Source organism: Mauremys mutica, chromosome 13 (assembly GCF_020497125.1).
Source record: "Mauremys mutica isolate MM-2020 ecotype Southern chromosome 13, ASM2049712v1, whole genome shotgun sequence".
Classification (NCBI taxonomy): domain Eukaryota; kingdom Metazoa; phylum Chordata; order Testudines; family Geoemydidae; genus Mauremys; species Mauremys mutica.
This window is the reverse complement of record NC_059084.1, coordinates 20,468,820-20,484,076: the sequence shown is the minus strand read 5'-3', so window position 1 is coordinate 20,484,076 and position 15,257 is coordinate 20,468,820. Positions and strand designations below refer to the sequence as shown.

The window sequence follows — 15,257 nt, the reverse complement described above, 5'->3', positions numbered from 1 at the left end:
CTGTTGGGCAAACTGCACTCCCAGGAGTAGCCAGGCTCGCTGGGAGGGGGTGACATCAGAACTGAAGGCAAAGCAGACCTTGGTGTCTCAATGGATTCTTGTTTTTAAAAAGGAGAGAAGAGTTAGGAGATTGTGAGGTACAAAGTCTGGCAAATCAGATGCATCAGCGCTGGCTACCTTAATACCCTGTGTTTCAGGACCCGTTGCTTGTGGGAACAGACTAGCGATTGGAAGGCAGGCAGACTGAATGCTGTTAGCTGGGGTGATCCTAACTGGTACATCAGTGTGAACTAAAACCCAGACACCCCTCTCCTGCTTTCAAGGCTGTCCCTGCCCATGTGCTCTCTGGAAGCTGATTTACAGTCAGCCATCAGGTCTCTGGCTTTGGTGACACAATGGGGCAGCAGATCGAAAGTCATGGCTGCTTTTATATTTAAGTGACGATTTTTGCTGATGTAAATCTGGAAGTGTGTGTGTCTGATGCAGAGGACTTCGGTGACCTTGCCCCTGGATGGTCTGGCACAGCCAAATCCCTGTGGACTCCAGAGGGTTGTCTGTCCTAGAGGCTTACCTCTGAGAAGTGTGCTTCCCCCTTCAGGACCCAGCTGCCGTTCCACCAGGCACGCTCTCTCTGCTGGACTCCGCGTGCTGAAAGCTGGGCAGGACGCCTCACCGCGCCCAAACCACTGGCTTTGAAGAGAGAGTTGTAACGAAGAGCCGCTATGCAGCAGCTCTTGGCAAAGCACAAGGTAACATGCCTGGCCCTTTAATCCCACCGTTCCAACTGATACAGACACCACCACGCCGCTCCTGTTCATGTTTTATGCTCTTTATTTAGGAACAACTGAAAAGGTCTCATTTCATTTCACCAAACTGTACAAGCAAGCTCCCCCCGCCCCCCTCCACATATACAAAAGTAAGGGAAACTTGTGGTTCACTTCTCAGAAGTGGCACTGTTGCTACAGGGAGCTCTCACCCACAGAATAAGAGCATGTAAAGTCCATCGCAGGGACAAGCGACCCTAGTACTAATAATAACTATAGCTCACAGTCACAGGCAGCTTTGTTTTTCCTCTTTAAAACCTTCACCAAAAGTAAAAAACTACCTTCTCACGCAGGTGCCATGTTAAATCTCCTAATTACGGTCTTAAAAAAAAATCCAAAATAACTCCCCCTACCCCCCGTACAAAGGTACAAAGACGACAGCCAAGCCTTTTCGCTGTCCCTAGCCACAAGGCTACCCTTATAAAAGGTCCCATTGCAGCTCCAATTCTAGTTTCCTTTGGATAAATCCACACAGAATCCCAGGTCACTCAGCACCAGGATGATTTTAAACAAGACACCATATGTTGATTGCGTGGTCTGATGAGAAGCAGCGTGTTCCCAAAGCCTGACTTTTAGTGCCGCGCTACCTACGTGGGGTGAAAAATTCCTGACAAAATTCCTAACAAAAATAATCAGATGGGGGCTGAGCAAAAGTGCAACTTTATCAAGAAGATTTCTACCCTGCTCTCTTCATTGGCACCAGCGAACAGCATATGGGTACTACCATCCATCTACCAGGACAGGAGAGATTTGCTTAAGGCCAGCCTTCAAATGAGTGACCAAGTGGCGCCGTATGCTCTTTGCTGAAATGAGGACAAGTGTAATAGAGCTCTGCTGCATCTGGAAGAGTTCAGTTAATTTGTTTTCCTGTTTGTTTTCAAACTTTTGTGGCGCTAGTCTGAAATTCCTGGCAGATCCCATTGCCAGTAATGGACACAGCAGGAACTACCCTGGCAAAGAGAGTGACTGAATCCCCTTTTCATGCTGGCAGCTTCAACTGATGCTTACATGTTTGTTTTGTAATCGCTGAGGTTAGGTCAATAGGGTTCCCTGTCTTAGGAACTGGTTTCACAAATTTAAAACAGTTTCCCTGGGAAGTAGGGAGAGATGAGTTTACCACTATCACTGTAACTACGAATACAGCCATGTGAAGATACAGTATTCCCATCTCACACATGCTGACCTGTGCCAAGCTCTGAAAAACATCTTACCATCTGAACTACCCCTAGCCGCAACATTTCATCTTCTAGTCAGGCTCTATGATCAATGGCTCCAGCTTTATTTGGGGAAAAGCTTTTTAAAGTTTCCAATCATCAAGGATTGCTGCTCTGTGTGGAAAAATGAAACTGCTATTCAGCCTTCCAGATCCTCCTCCTCCTCCTGAATGTATAGGCCAAGAGCTGGCCCCAACAGCAAATACAAGAGAATTTGGTGTCTTGTCACTGTGCCTCTCACTGCAAGTCATGCCATCACATAAGGGTTGTTAAACTAGATACCCAACCTATTTAGTTTCATACCACAGCTGCCATTGTGCCCTGCCTTTGCTGATTGATTCTCATGCTGTGAAACATTTGTCTTGGCAAATGACACACAAAGGCCGCTGTAGAAGGGATAGACCATTCTGCTTTAAATAACTGAAACATCAGGTGCAAGCTCTCTGCAGATCGCTGCATTATAGCAAGGCTAAGCAAGCATGGAGTGTCATAGGGCTGTGTCCATCCCACTGTGCCACGTTTGGAACTTGGCTTCATTTACAGGCCTGATTTGCAGAATTGCTGAGTGTCCACAGCTCTAGCTGAAGTCAATGGGAAATGTCAATCCTCAATATCTTTGAAAATCGGGCAGCAGCTGTACAGCCGTCCCTCTCCAGCTATTTTATACCATGGGCATCACTATGATATCCCCTAATTTTACCATTTGTTCTCCGTTTTCCACAATTTGGCTATTTCCAGCCTGTATTAGCCCCCCAAAAGCAAGCCGATAGGGCATATTCTCTCCTGTTCCAGTCCTTGTCATGCTGTGCAGCAAGTGGTCAGCGGGGGAGGGAGAGCAACTGGTGAAGCACTGGAATGGGTTCCCTAGGGAGGTGCTGGAATCTCCTTCCTTAGAGGTTTTTAAGGTGAGGCTTGACAAAGCCCTGGCTGGGATGATGTAGTTGGGGATTGGTCCTGCTGTGAGCAGGGGGTTGGACTAGATGACCTCCTGAGGTCCCTTCCAACCCTGAGATTCTATGATTCTGCACCACCACCTACCAGTACTGATAAGTCTGATTCAAACACTACACTTCTAAGAGTTACAGGGGTGCAGCTTGGGGAGTATACTTCCAATTCACGATCAAATACCAAAGTTGTTAACACAATCACCTGTTAGGCTGGACACCTGCAGGTAACTCAAATGCAGGCAGCTACAAATGCCCTCTGTACATGAACCACTAACTAACCAAGCCACTATCCCAATGACTCCCTTGTGAAACTGGAACTAGCAACTAAGTTGAGGAACCAGGTATAATTAAATTTTATAGCGTTTTTAAAAAAAACATCCAGGATGCTAGCCAAAAAATCAGAGCCTTGTCTAGCAGATCATGCTCTTAATAACTAGCAAGCCAATTCTATTCCTAGAACCAGGAAAACCTACGATTCTTTTTAAGATGAGACATGACTGGATATTAATCTGGATAGCAGGTTACTAAGCACTTGAGTTTCTGGTTTTAAGCCAGCCCACCTCCTATACAGAAGTCTAACGTTAGTAAGATGGAAGCAACAACATAAGACTGAAGATAAAAGGATTTTTACAGCTGTGCAACCATCAAATCTGAGTGAACATAGGCTCACTTTTAGCTGAGGGAGTTGGAGAAATTAGTTTTTAAAAATTTCCTCTCCTAATAAGTAAATGCTAACTCACCACTCCATCTAGCCCATTCTCTCCTTTTATCTAGTCCAAGTGACAACGATGGTTGATTAGAGGATGACAAAAGTTAATACTGTCTAGGTGCAAAACTGTGGTGGTGTTTCCTGCAACACCAGGTGCAGAAGTGCTGCTGATGGGACTGTCAAACCACTTCACAGTGACCAAGAGTTGGTCCACAATTGTTTCAGTTTCAGGCGCAAGCACACTTCTAATGTCCTGCACCAAACCCTATGTATTTTGGTATTAGTGCCTACTTCATTTCAACCTATTTAACAGAGGAGTTAGATCAGGGGTTCTCAAACTGGGGGTCGGGACCCCTAAGGGGGTTGCGAGGTTATTACATGGGGGTTGCGAGCTGTCAGCCTCCACCCCAAACCGCGCTTTGCATCCAGCATTTATAATGGTGTTAAATATATTAAAAAGTGTTTTTAATTTTATAAGGGGGGGTCACAGTCAGAGGCTTGCTATGTGAAAGGGGTCACCAGCACAAAAGTTTGAGAACCACTGCGTTAGATGAACCATGGATGACAGTAGCTCTCCCTTCTTTATAACAAACCCTTTTGGAAATACCAACTAAAAATGTGTTGGTAATAAACACGTGGGAGATTAAAAAGGAACCAGGTTTCTTCTGGTGTCTGGTTCAGAAGCTTTATCCCAGACCCATTTTATCACTCCCACCTTCACCATGCCCAGAGAGGTGCAATTCCATTCACTTTAGGGAAGCCAGGCTGCACGGAAGCATATTTGAAAATTCCTCTAACAAAAAGGGACTAAATAGCCTGATGTCTTTACACATCCGCAAATGAGCATTTAGCAGCTTTAACCTTTCAAGGCTGGGTTTTCTGGGTACACCACAGCCAAATTCCCTTCAGCTGACTAGACTTTTCCTTTTATTTTCTGGGCTACTGGCGGACTAAAATCCAGTTGCAAAAAAATTCAGCCAGTGCCTGGAAAGAGAGATTTTAGAAACCCATTCACAGGGTGATGATTGAACATTTCCTTCAGTGGCCTGGAGATGGCTCTTTCTAAGCGTATGCCAACAAAGTCACCTTGAAGGGGCAAACTGTGTTTCCAACATCTTTATATAGCACTCAGTAAAGTGTACATTTTGAATGTACATCTTATGCAGTAAAAATTGCGCATTTGAACAGTACATGTGCATATTTAAATACTCCTACACGTATATAGACACTAGAGAGTAAATGACTTACCTGTATTTGTTCTCTTTAGTTAACACTGTACATGCAGCCATACTCTTGGGTCACCAGATTCCCAGCAGTAGCATCAAGAGTAATGGTCAGTGCTAGACGTTCCTAGTTCTTCTCCCTCCCGTCCCTTGCTGTTTCAGGGTATACAAGATGACAGTTGCAGGGACTATGTAAACGGAGGCGCCAGCAGCCACTGTGGAACAGACAGCTCGGCTCATCAGAACGTAGGGGCTCAGCCATGCAAATGTTGAGCTCACACCATTGAGAGGCTGGTTATTGTTGCTGGTATGCCTCTAACAAAGGTTTAGTGTGACCTGTACAGTTGCAATGTTGTCTCTGCGTAAGGAGAAATGCTATTCCATCAGCATGGTTCTCTGAACTGCCACAGACTGAACTAACAGGCGTAGGTGTCCCGCTAGAGTCCTTGCATTCCCAACCGATGCTATGACTAAAGAGAGCTACTCGTCTTAATTACTGAATAGTGAGGCCTTCTAAATAAGGGCACGAGGCATGGGGTACGCTATTCAAGAAGATGACAAGGTAGAAATCAAATGCTACCTTTGGAAGAGACGCTGGGAGAGATTTAAAAATACCAACATCTCTTTATAAACTTACACTAGATCAGGTCACTTAGAGCTTGAAACTCACCCATTTAATAAATATCTCCTACCACTGAGAATAAAGCCTTCCACATTAAGAACAATTACACTAGAATCAAAAATAATAAAGAAGCTGCTTTAAGGCAGTAATAGCCCAAGACATTGTAGACATATACATATTAAAAAGGCATATGATTAAGTGAGCACTTAATATACCAGATAACTAAAAATTAGTTTGCAACGTATTTATTGTCTAGTTCACAGAATGACAGGGCTACAGTTGGAGAACTAGGTAAGGTGACCTGGACCAATAAGTGTAGGTTAACAGCATTAGCACAGTGGGACAAGAGAAGGAATCTAATTCAACTAGTGTTGTAACAAGCAAGCCTCCTGTCTATAAAACTGGTTGCCTGCCTAAAAGAGTCCTACTAGACAACGATGATGATGACTTGAAACGTTAGCAAAAAGCCAAATTTTTGTCTGTATTTGTTCTCTGAAGAACAGTTTGTTCTCTATATAAACAATGAAAGGGATTCCAGGGCAGGATGGAAACATTAAGTGCTAGTTCTCGGTAATTAACGTGAGGCTTGGAGAGTAATGGGCTGTGCTACATTTCACCGCCTGGCGTAAAAGAAATAAAATTACTCCAGGCAGTAGGGGGACAGATTATATCCAACTCTATCTCCTGACCTTTGCAGGATCCCGACCACCACTGGATATTGGAGGGTGTACAATAGCTTATTCCACCCCCATCTCCAGGGAAAGAAATCTACATCCACCCCCACTGAATTCATCCTGTTCTTGATACGAAGACTGGCATGTTGTGTCTCAGATCTGCTCCTCTCTTGCTCTGACACACATACTGACACTCATGATGGTATCCACCATTCCCTGATCTAGGGACCCAAGAGTTGGGGACATATGCAACGCTGCCAACCGTTAGAGAACAAACACATTACAAACAGCTGAAGATAAAAATGTATTGTGCCATGATAGTCCATTTCTATGCAAAAAATACGTTTACACAATCAATGTCCAAAATTAATTATGCTTGTCGAGGCGGCTGTCTGCATGTCAAAAGTTGGTTCCATTATATGAATATGAAATCTGAAAGTTTATCCACTGGAAAGGAAACAACAGCATCCTACGTCACAAGAGTGAGAAGATCTTACTGATGCCCTACTCCGGCCAGCTGGTGAGTAAAATTCTAGACTAGGCTGCAGATGGCACTGCATGAAGAGCCCGATTCTCTTGCTCTCCCTCTCTGATGTGCTGTACTGAAAGGTCTCATTACAGCAGTGCTTTTACACCACCACTCCCTGCTACTGAGATTTGTATCAGGCCCATGGATTTACACTCTTCTCAAATGTAATCGCAGATCCTTCAGAGCTGGCAGTTTAAGGTCAATCTGTTTCTGAAAGAGACAACATACACAAGTGTCAGAATACACGTCACATGCTTACAAAATCAGCACGTAACGCTGGGGCCTCTTCTGCTGGAAGAGCTTTCTTTGAGCAACAGCTGGTTGCATCGTAAAATGAAGCTACAGAACAGGATCCTGCTGTGAGGAGGAAGGAACAGGGCTGGCGTGAAGGCTAGAAATTGCATGGGGGCAGGAAGGAAGCAGTAGCTACACCCAGGCAGCTGTGGCTGTTGGCAGGATGCCACCTCCTGTGGCAGAAGTTTGTTGTAGTTAAGTGAGTCCTCCTCTGTACCACCCTGTTCCAGGGATCTAACAAGATGGAGGATGGCCCCATAGGTGCTGGAACTAGGGGTACTGGGGGTGCTGCAGCACCCCCTGGCTGGAAGTGGTTTCCATTATATACAGGGTTTACAGTTTGGTTCAATGGCTCTCAGCACCTAAGTTCCCTCTAAGCAGCTGTGTGCCCACGCAACTGCCTATTAAGCTCCGCATAGGAGTTCAGGGCTGCAGCGGGGAGAGGTGCTTCTCCCTGCTGGCCCCAGCATGGACCTGCCCCAGGTGTGCCGAGCCAGGGGAGAGGTGCCCCTCCCTCGCCCCGGCCCAGGCTCACTGGAGCTGCCGGGGAAAGGAGCTCCTCCCTCAGCCCAGCCCAGCCCAGCCGGAACTGCCGCAGCTGGGGAGAGGCACCTCTCCCCCAGCCAGAGCTGCTGTGGCGAGAGAGCTGGGGGGTGAGTCCTCTCTCCCCACCACAGCTCCTGGGCAGCCTGCACCCCAAACCCCTCATCCCAGGCCCCACCCCAGAGCCAGCACCCCCCACACCCCAACCCTTTGCCCCAATCCTGAGCCCCTTGAAGTTCCCAGCCCCACCCCAGAGCCTGCACCCCACTCACCCCCTGCCCGAGCCCCTTCCCACACTCCAAACCCCTCCGCCCCACCCTGCCACATGAATTTTGTTATCTGCACCAACGTGAAGGTAATGTGTCTACATTACAGGGAAAAGTCGATCTAAGCTATGCAATTTGAGTTACGTGAACAGTGTAACTCAAGTCGACATAGCTTAGATCTATTTACCGCGGGGTCCACACTACGAGATGTTGATGGGAGACGCTCTCCCGTCAACTCCCCTGACTCGTCTCAATCCGGTGGAGCACCGGAGTCAATGGGAGAGTGATCTGCGGTTGATTTAGCAGGTCTTCACTAGACCCGCTAAATCAACCGTCGATCCTCTGGTAAGTATAGACAAGCCCTCATCAGCCTCTCAATCAGCACAAGAGCAGGGTCCCTTTAAAACCCAACCCTTCTCTAGAAATTGTGTTTAAAAAAAACTTTGAAGGGGGGAAGCCACTAAAGATTGGACCTTAATTCTTTAAAGGCCTCTAAACTTAGCACAGTTGTGTGGCAGGCAGGAGCCTGGCTTCAACCTGATCTGCTGGGCCTCTGTGCTTTAGCGAGGTTTAGTTCAGAAAACTGTCCAGCTGCTGAGGATCCTCAAGGAGATGGTTGGGGCTCTGCTGGGTGAGGAGGGAGAGTGCATCCTCACCCACCCGGCAGCACTCTGCCAAAAAAGCCCCCCCCCCCCCCCAATATTACCTTGTCCAAGGAATCCATGTTGGGCTCAGAAGCAACCCTGTCTCCAGGAGGAGTCCTGGAATGGGTGTTAGGGCAGCTGGCAGCCAATGCCATTTCAGCACAGCTCCACTGGAAACCCCGCCCCTCAGTGCTCTTCCCTCAGGGCAGTGTCTGACTTTCACACGGGCGCGTCTCGCAGTGCTCTATGTACTTTGTGCTTACAGCGTTTTCCATGCATAGATCTTAAGACACTGTACAAAGTGTGTGTGTGGAGGCAGGATGGGACGGACCCAAGGTCACACAGCTGGGAAACAAAGAGAAGGCAGGCCACCTGCCTCCCAGTCAGTCGCCCTATCTAAAGCAATCCTCTCCTAGCAGGAGGATGGACCAGATTCTCTGCTTGGTTTTATCCCTGCTTAACTTCTGTGATAGGGTTCTATGTCTCAGCAGCCCGCTGGTGTCTGAACTCTAGGAGCTAAATAAAACACAAGCATGATTAGAGGGGTACCAACGGTTGCACCCTTTGCCCCACCACCCCTGATTTTGTTTTCTGAATCAGTTTAATCATAAGCATGCCCTGGCTTTTTTCACCCCCTCCAGATCAGCTCTGCCACCAAGTAAATCTGTAACAATAAATCTTGGGTATTAAACCCCACAAGTGTCAACTGCTAGTCAGTCAATGGTCAGTGTCATTCTGACTTCGCTTCTTGGTGCTGGAATGAGCCTATTTACAACAGGTAAGCTACGTGAAGCAGCCAAAACATCAATCAGTTGCTTACCAAGCTGAACTGCAGGTTGCTGGCTAAATGTATCAAAGGGTTCTGAATGGCCTTCCTGGCCACTGGGCTCCCAAGATTCGCTATTCTCAGATACCTCCGAACTGGCATCGCATGTCCCTTTTTGGCTTCCTGCTTGTTCGCCCGTGCCCGAGTATCGATCTTCGCTTCCCGTGTCAGACACGGCCCGGGTTTCTTCGTCCGCCTTTACAGCAAACCACACCCTAACCTGCTGTGAATTCAGTTGAGTTCTCTCACACAAGCTCTGAAGGTCATCTTCATACAGCATCTTGTGCTTTTTGTAATAGTCCTCTAGGATCTCTTTGCTAGCTGGGCTGATCGCCGCTAAGCCTGGAGGGAAGATACCCCGCCGGTAGTTCTCATACCATTTCAGCTGGCCATTTTTTAAACCGTACCGGCTATCCCCAAACCAGCGAATTATCTCCGCCCGGGGCAGGCCTGTCTGAGCAACTATGGCGTCATATTCTTGATTTGTTGGTCGCTGTGTCTTTACGAACATTTGTTTAAGCAAATGCCGCTGTTGGGCTGTTTTTTTAAAGTTCAGTTTGGTTTTTGCGGGGGTAGGTGGCCTGCTAGAACAGTTGTCCCCTTGATCATTTGCACCTACCTCTGGCAATTCATTTTTGCCATTTGACTCAGTCACTCTAAGCTTCTTCAGATTGATTTTAATAGGACTAACTTTCCGCTCCAGTGAAGTTTGATTGCTGCTTGGGGTGTCTAATGAACCATTTTCACTTGAGACCCTCAGTTCATCTGAGGAGTCTTCCTCTTCTCCACAATTATTGTCAGCATCCTCCTCCTCTTGCTGGACCATTTCTTCTGCTTTTTTATTTTCCTCCATCACCTTTTTTTTCCTCCTCTCTGAAAACCAGCTATCAATTTCTCTCCTGGTCATTTTTGTTTCACTCCTCAAACGGTCCACTTCCTCCTCTGGAGGAAAAGGGTTTTGTGCAAAACTGCCTTCCAAAGCCTTGAGCTGCTCCGGTGCTCTCTCTTTGTATTTCGTTGGGGTGAAGTCGGGCGTTTGATGCCAGGACTGTCGCCTTGTTTGGTGATGAGCCACAGGCATCACTGCTGTCGTAGAGGTTAAGTCAATCTCTTTTGGTGACACAGTGAAGGTAATGTCAGGCATGGAGTCAATAATTATTGTATTATCTCCAGCAAACATGGCTCTACTGCCTTTCATATTCCTGAAATGATATCTCCTATCACTAAACCACTTTCGAACCTCCCTAGTAGTAAGGCCTGTAATTTTGGTCAGACGCTCAACTTCAGCGTGGCCAGGGAACTGATTCCTGCAGAAGCTGTCTTTCAGTGCAGACAGCTGCTCGTGGGACTTCTTATTTTTGTACATGCTGGGATCCATGAAAGCTTGCGAAGATATGCTTGGGCATGCAGTCAGCAGAGACTGAGCTGTGTTGACCACCTTCACAGGTGATGCGCTGCTCGAACACGCATTGTTGTGTTGCGTAATGGGTTGGAGCTTGGGAATAGATGTCACTGCTAACGTGAGAGACGAGCTGCTTCCTTTTAATCCATTTGTCATTATTGGTTGTGTAACGAGTAACCCTCCCGTTCCTTCTGGTTGCCCAACCATGTGACCAGGCAGAGTTGCCTGAATGAGATGCTGGACATTGCTGGCATTTGCAACTAGAGGTGTATTTAAAACTGTGATAGTGGGCTGCGGTACAGACTGAATAACCGTGTTGAACATTTTTTTCCGTGCATCTTCTATCTCCTCTGGGGACCAGCTAATGCCTTGTTTCAACCTCTGGGCAGTAAACCAAATCTTAAGCTGCTCTTCTGGGTACTTGGTCACGACAGTCAAATAGCAAAGCTCAGCTTTTGTAGGGTAGGGAAACTTATGGAAGGAGTTTTTCAGGAAGCTGTTGGAGTCCATGGCTGCATTGTACGTGGGAATGCTGCTCAGAGGAATCATCACTTTAGGAAGGGATTTGGACGTGGGTAGGTCCTGGTGCAGCTGCGGCTGCTGCTGTTGCTGCAATGACACAAGTTGTGCAACGCCTGCCTGCAAAACAGGCACGTTTCCCAATATGGAGCCATTGACTATGTGAGATGATTTTGCTGAGCTGGCCATTGACTGGCTGGCTGGCAAAGACCCATTGGTGAATGAATGGTCACCATCTTTCATCGCCAAGTCATTGCCTGGCTGATTTGATACATTCTCCTTCAGCATGTGAATTTTTTTGGCCTCAGGCTTACCTTTCATTATCTTCATAATGGGAGTTTTGGTGATGATGATTTCAGCTTGACCATCTACCCCCTCCTCACAGAATTCTCCTGGAAGGTCTTGGTTGCTGGTGGCATCAGAGATACTTTGCTCCACTGTCGTATGATTATCCTGCTTAGCCACATTCCAGAGGAAGCTAGTTTCACCACCATGGCACTCGGCATTGTGATGCAAAAGCCCTTTGTGGCTTTGTGCCAGAAAACTGCACTCAACACATACAAATGAGGGGTCTTTGCTGAAGTCTAAGTGCTCAGAATCCATGTGTCCAAAGAAATGATTAACATCTTGAGATCCAAAATCGCAATACTTACACAAGTAAGTATCACCATCCATAATACTGCGATGCCCATTAGACAATGTTGCATTATTGCTGCTATTGTTAATAACAGCATCACCAGCTGCCGGTGGTTCAGGAGGCATGTGCTGTTGAGTTCCTTCATGATTATCTTCCACAGCATCTGATTCCATCTCCTGCAGCACCATTGTTTTTACCGGTATCATGCAAGGAGTTGTGGATTTTCTTTTGCTAGCCATCGCTGCAACCAATCCACGTAATTAATGCTTTAAAAAATAAAGCACTGTTCTTTGCAAGTGTTCTGAACTCTAGATTCCAGCAAATCCATGCTGTCCAAAGGAATATTTTTCAAGTGTTGACAAATGTTTACATTTGCCATTGAACCTGAGGAAGAGAAGAGAGAAGAGTTATTAAGCTTTGCACTAGACAGAACACATACACTTTACATTCTGATTGTAATTGTTATGGTATTTTAATTGCTTCACAAGATAAATCATTTCAATATTTAACTGAAAAAGTTTGAAAGCTGGCGATAATGAATTTGATTGTTTTGCTTTTTGTCCAAATGATTGTGTAGAAGGAAGAATTAGATATGTGAGCCATACACAGTCATAATATTGAGATTGCAGTCCGCAGTTGCGTGACTTGTGCTTTGACATGGGGCTGTGTCTGGCTGCTTATGGTCCAAATCACCCTATTTCTTCATACAGGCTCTTCTCCTGCCTCTGCCCTATCAGTCTCTAGCAAGAAGAGGAGCCCATGAAAGCAGGCAATTGAACGCAGAGGACTACATTGTGCACTAAGTCCAGAGCAGGCCTTGCACGTGGAAATGTCAGATGCAGTGCTGAGCAGAGGGGCAGGGCTACAGTCAGAGTGTTGCACTTTGGCCGTCCTTGCAGTAGTTCACCCAATCTACACCGAATCTGTTAGTGTCTTGTGTCGCTTTTTTTCTCTGGCATGGTTTTAACAGGGTCTGTTTAGTCTTCAGCTAGAGTTGCAAGGGAAGATGGTTCATCAAGAGAGCAACTGAAGTGTACACACTTATCTCTTAGATTCCCTCTCCCATGGCACCCATGAATGCTGCACTGTTGTAGCTTTAAAGGTTCAGACAACTCTATTTAATGGCGTTTAGGTGTTCTTTGGGGAAGTGCAAGGCCTCCACGACACATGGCCGTTTTCCTGGGTGCAGGGGATCAAGGAGAAGAGATGTCACCACAGCATTTTATTTTTTATTTTTTTAAATCTTACTGTGTGTTGTCTTTTCTTCACAAGTTATAGTAATTCTAGATCAAGATAATATTTTGCTGAAGGCTAGGGCTGGACAGGTCTTTAGGCACAGTCTTGTCTCTTACCTGGTGCAGTCTGCATGCTCCATGCCTGAGCATTGTACTGCCTTTGGCAGGTGAGGTCTACGGTAGCTGGCATCATGAATAATTTGCCAAAACTGATCCAGATCAGAAGGGGGATAGCAAATCTGAAGCAGCCCATTTCTCTTCTAACCCCTCTCCAATCTATTACCTACAGCACTTCTCTCATCAACACTTAAGTCACTTACTTGAATTTCAAAACCTTCTACATGGATTATAATACCCATTCTTTTCGAGGGAAAATATAGATTTTGCATACAAGAATAAAATAGTATTTTCCAGATTGCACGGTCACTTGGAAGTATATGACCACCCATAGGCGCTGGCTTTTCAAAGTGCCGGTGGTGCTCGACTCCTGGCTCTGCCACAGGCTCCGCCCTCACTCTCCCCTTCCCCCAAGGTCCCATCCCTTCCCGCCCTGCTCCACCCCGCCTCACTTCTTCCTGCTCAGTTCTGCCCCCTCCCCCGAGCGCGCCGCGTCCTCGCTCCTCCCCGCTCTCTCCCAGCCTCCTGCACACCATGAAACAGTTGATTGTGGTGGATGGGAGGTGCAGGGAAGAAGGCGGAGGCACTGACCTGTGGGGCCCACCGGCAGGCAGGAGGCTCTGGGGAAGTGTGGGGGGGAGCTGACAGTGGGTGCTCAGCACCCACCATTTATTCCCCAAGGGTGCTCCAGCCCCAGATGACCCACGGAGTTGGCGCCTGACCCATAGTACCTACTACACAGAGATTTTGTGCCAGACTTTACCAAGACTTACAGTAACACAGAGATATTTATAAAAACACTAATTAAAGTGGATCTTGAAAACTGACTTATCATCCTATTAGAAGATCCAGGTAAGTAATTACTGTCAGTTATAAGCAATGTGAACTGGCAGTCTACCAGCGTTTTTATCAGATTTTCTGTGCTGATGTCATGCACAGAAACATGGGTATCAGGTGAATAATTTTCTTAGTGCTTATGCAAAACCTGCTTTTACTTTTCTTTTTCTTTTTTTTTAATTAATTGCATCAGATATGGATGAGGAAAGATCCTAATTTAAAGTTCAGCTGATGAACTAGCATTTAACTTCTGCAAGTTCATCAATAAGTAAATCTCCACACCTTTGGGAAAATAAGCTAGCTATATAACAGAGTCTGGATGTCCAGTCCTATCCTGAGCAACACTCATGCACAATTTAAAACACTCTGATAAGAAACTCTAACTTGTGCGCTGGTTTGAGATTACAAAATAGTCCTGAAATACCGTTAGTGAGCATTGAACGTGGCCCCAGAACTGACCGTGTGCTCTGCAAAAGCTGTAGGAAAAGCTGGAAGTCCAAAAGGCATGATGGATGCTATGAGCTTGATTTTTCTGTAGTGTGAATTCCATATTATCACTATTATCAATACCTGTTTGTGTGAGATTTCTATCCCGCCTTTTGGGGATGCCTCTTCCCTGTGCAAAGGAGCAGCACGTGATTTATTAGCACTAGAGAGCAGAATACTTAGGTAACCAAGAGTTTTGCTAATTCAGCAAAGGCCTGAATCCAATCGCCACCTACTCCCAATCCTAATTTCTGATGCCTCGTTATTTGACACGTGTGAGGTTGGGACGACCTTGTCAAGTCAAGTCAATTAGGAATGACAACAAAAACAGCCACAAAACTATAAAAAGAGAACGTTAAAGGCAACTGTGAAAATTAGCCTTCTTACTGCCCAGCTCTGCTCTTTGTCTACCTACTCACTTTGCTGCATTCAATTTTCATTATTTCTTACTCCTGTTTGGCTCTGCGGGGCCAACTCAGTTGTGGGAGACAGATCTGGAGTCTCTTCAAGTTTGTGCATCTTCTGCAGAATTATTAACAGAGTTCTAGTTACAGAATCTCTATTATTGGAGATTATGCAAGAGCCAGAAAGATCCCAGGTCATGTTTGCAGAGTTGGCAGATAATTAAAAAGGTGATTTTTATCTATCAGCTGAGTAAATTTGATACAGAGTGATTGAAACTTACAAAGAATCAATCTCATTGTGCCAT

General features: G+C 46.1%; 1 protein-coding gene across 2 annotated transcripts in view; it reads right to left on the bottom strand.

Annotated features, from left to right (window-relative positions):
* Positions 1-813: 813 nt before the first annotated feature.
* The window catches only part of ZHX3 (zinc fingers and homeoboxes 3), a 64,942-nt gene continuing 50,498 nt past the window's right edge, over positions 814-15,257 (bottom strand). For both annotated transcript variants that reach the window (XM_044986687.1, XM_044986686.1), the window contains exons 4-5: positions 9,310-12,257; positions 814-6,952 (exon numbers count right to left, since the gene is read on the bottom strand). In XM_044986687.1, the coding sequence (XP_044842622.1) occupies positions 6,942-6,952; positions 9,310-12,112 (2,814 nt within the window). In that variant the 5' untranslated portion in view covers positions 12,113-12,257 and the 3' untranslated portion in view covers positions 814-6,941. The remainder of the gene's footprint in view (positions 6,953-9,309; positions 12,258-15,257) is intronic.